At 40.5% G+C, this 2,692-nt stretch overlaps 1 protein-coding gene across 1 annotated transcript; it reads left to right on the top strand.

Moving 5' to 3' along the window:
- The first annotated feature begins 101 nt into the window (after positions 1-101).
- Positions 102-532, top strand: LOC130830162 (40S ribosomal protein S26-like). Its single transcript, XM_057697186.1, has one exon. The coding sequence runs from the start codon at positions 120-122 to the stop codon at positions 465-467; it is 348 nt and encodes a 115-aa protein (XP_057553169.1). The 5' UTR covers positions 102-119; the 3' UTR covers positions 468-532.
- Positions 533-2,692: the final 2,160 nt, after the last annotated feature.

Below are 2,692 nucleotides of genomic sequence, written 5' to 3'. Positions count from 1 at the left end.
ATCATTACATAACTGGAATGTCTGTCATCTCTCAAGGTGACAGACTAATATTCCCTAATATCTGTCCTCCCCCTCTCTCTTAAAACAAACCCCCACTCTTTCGTCTCCTCGCTTCCAAGATGACCAAGAAAAGAAGGAACAATGGTTGTGCCAAAAAGGGCCGCGGCCACGTGCAGCCAATTCGTTGCACGAACTGTGCCCGATGCGTGCCCAAGGATAAGGCCATTAAGAAGTTCGTCATTCGGAACATCGTAGAGGCCGCAGCCGTCAGGGACATTTCCGAAGCGAGTGTTTTCGACGCCTATGTACTGCCCAAGCTGTATGTGAAACTGCATTACTGTGTGAGTTGTGCCATTCACAGCAAAGTAGTTAGGAATCGTTCTCGGGAAGCCCGGAAGGACCGAACACCTCCACCCCGATTTAGACCTGCGCGTGCTGCCCCACGACCTCCACCAAAGCCCATGTAAGGAGCTAAGTCCTTAAAGACTGAAGAAATCCTGTTCTCTGAAAAGAAAAGAAAATGGAAATTATACTTTAAAAAAAACAAAAAAAAACAAAAACAAAAAAAACAAACCCCCAAAAGCTGATTTTTAGATATTATAAATAAAAGCTATGTTTCCCAGTCTCCATTGCACTTAAGTGTGGCCATGTAATTAAGTCTTGGTCAATGGGGTGACAACAGAAGTGTCAAGTTCAACTTCTAAGAGATATCATTATGGCGAGTGGGGAGGTACTATGGTGCGAATATTTGTATCCCCCTAAAATTTGTATGTTAAAATCCGGACCCCCAAAGGTGATGGTATTAGGAGATGGAGCCTTTGGGAGATGCTTAGATCATGGGGATGGAGCCCTCATGAGTGGGATCGGTGTCCTTATAAAAGAGGCTCCAGAGAAATCCCCTGCCCCATCCATGTGAGGACACAGCTAGAAAGCACCAGCTACAGACCAGAAAGAGGGGCCTCACTGGAACACAACCATGCTGGCACCATGATCTCACACTTCCAGCCTCCAAAATTATGAGAAATAAACTTCTGTTGTGTATAAATGACCCAGTCTATGGTATTTTGTAATAGCAGCCCAAGTGGACTAAGACAGGAGGTGAGCCCTTTTTTGGCTCTTTCTTTTCCCTGCTGGCTGGAAGGCTGATGGGACAGCTGAGTTCACGCAGCCATACTTAAACCTAAGGTTGAAGGAACTTAACCCATGACACCATGGAATCTCTAAGCCTGAATTGCCTACCTGCAGACCTCATTTATGTGAGAGAAAAATAAACTTAGATGTTGTTTAGCCACTCTTAGTTTGGATTTCTGTAAAACTCAGCCAAAGCAAATACTAATCAATATATTTGTCATTAAACTGGGGAGAAAAAGAGTCCCATTATCTAGTAGTTAAACCACCTGTAGCTGGAAGAACTGTAGTACTTAGCAGCCTGCCAGCAATCACTCCATTTTATTCTCTAGATGAAAAGTGCTATGTAAACTAGTCTTAACCCTAATATTTCCCAGGCCTAAGATTCAGCTCTGGCTGAATCTGTCCATAAAACCTCTCCCCAGCCATCATTGCTAAGCAAATCTATGCCCAATGCCAAGTAAACTTCCTCCAATGGAATTCTTTCATTCCCTTCTCCCTCAATGCTATCCTGACTGATTGACTGATTCACTCATCATTTGACAAATATATATAAACACCTACCCTGATGCCCGTCTTAACCTCAGTTCATCTTTGCAAACATATTGGATGAGATGAGAGTCGCCTGAAGCCTGCTACCAGCCTCAAGATGACCCTCTTGCAAGAAAGACAAATATTATATGATATTGCTTATATATGGAATAAAAAAAATGGTACAAATGAACTTATTTACAAAACAGAAATACAGTCACAGATGTAGAAAACAAACTTATGGTTATCAATGGGAAAGGGGCAAAGGGATAAATTGGGAGATTGGAATTGACATATACACTACTATATATAAAATAGATAACTAATAAGTACCTACTGTATAGCACAGGGAATTCTAATCAATACTCTTTTCCTATATAGGAAAAGAACCTAAAAAAGAGTGGATATATGTGTATGCATAATTGATTCACTTTGCTGTACAGCAGAAACTAACACAACATTGTAAATCAACTATACTCCAATAAAAATTAATTTAAAAATAAATAAAAATTTTTAGAAAAAGATGACCTCCTTGCAAATCTATACCCTAATTCCACCTTGCATCATTTTTTTGGCCTAAACATAACACAAAATAAAAACTAAGAGACTGATTGCTAGAATAGAGATGGAATGATTTTTAGAGGCCATTTAGTTCCACCTTCTTATTTTAATATGTCAACCAAGGCCTTGATACACCAGCGACTTGCACAAGGTCAAGAGACAGAGCCAAAGCTGGAACTGGGGCTTGGATTTCCCCACCTCTGCCTCTTCTTTTGTGCTTTCCTCAGTTCTCATCACCTTCATTCACACTTAATCCAAAGACAACGATTATATATCAGTTATTTTGATTAGAAAATTAAAAATTAAAAAACCCTCCCAGTTATACTCAGTGTCAAAGGGAGAAGTTACCTTTGTTGATTTGTCTTTGAATTTATTCCCGGTTGACTTTGTAGAGTGAACACGCCAGCAACCCAGATGAGGATCTTTTATGTGCCCTTGGAACCCTTGGGACTGAAAAAAATTGTCAGGTGGA

The sequence above is a fragment of the Hippopotamus amphibius genome, chromosome 10, assembly GCF_030028045.1.
Source record: "Hippopotamus amphibius kiboko isolate mHipAmp2 chromosome 10, mHipAmp2.hap2, whole genome shotgun sequence".
Classification (NCBI taxonomy): domain Eukaryota; kingdom Metazoa; phylum Chordata; class Mammalia; order Artiodactyla; family Hippopotamidae; genus Hippopotamus; species Hippopotamus amphibius.
The sequence above is the reverse complement of the archived record's forward strand: the minus strand, read 5'-3'. Positions and strand labels throughout refer to the sequence as shown.

What these genes read in the sequence shown, in the direction of transcription:
- LOC130830162 (XM_057697186.1), top strand. Translation starts at nt 120, where the DNA reads ATGACCAAGAAAAGAAGGAACAATGGTTGTGCCAAAAAGGGCCGCGGC.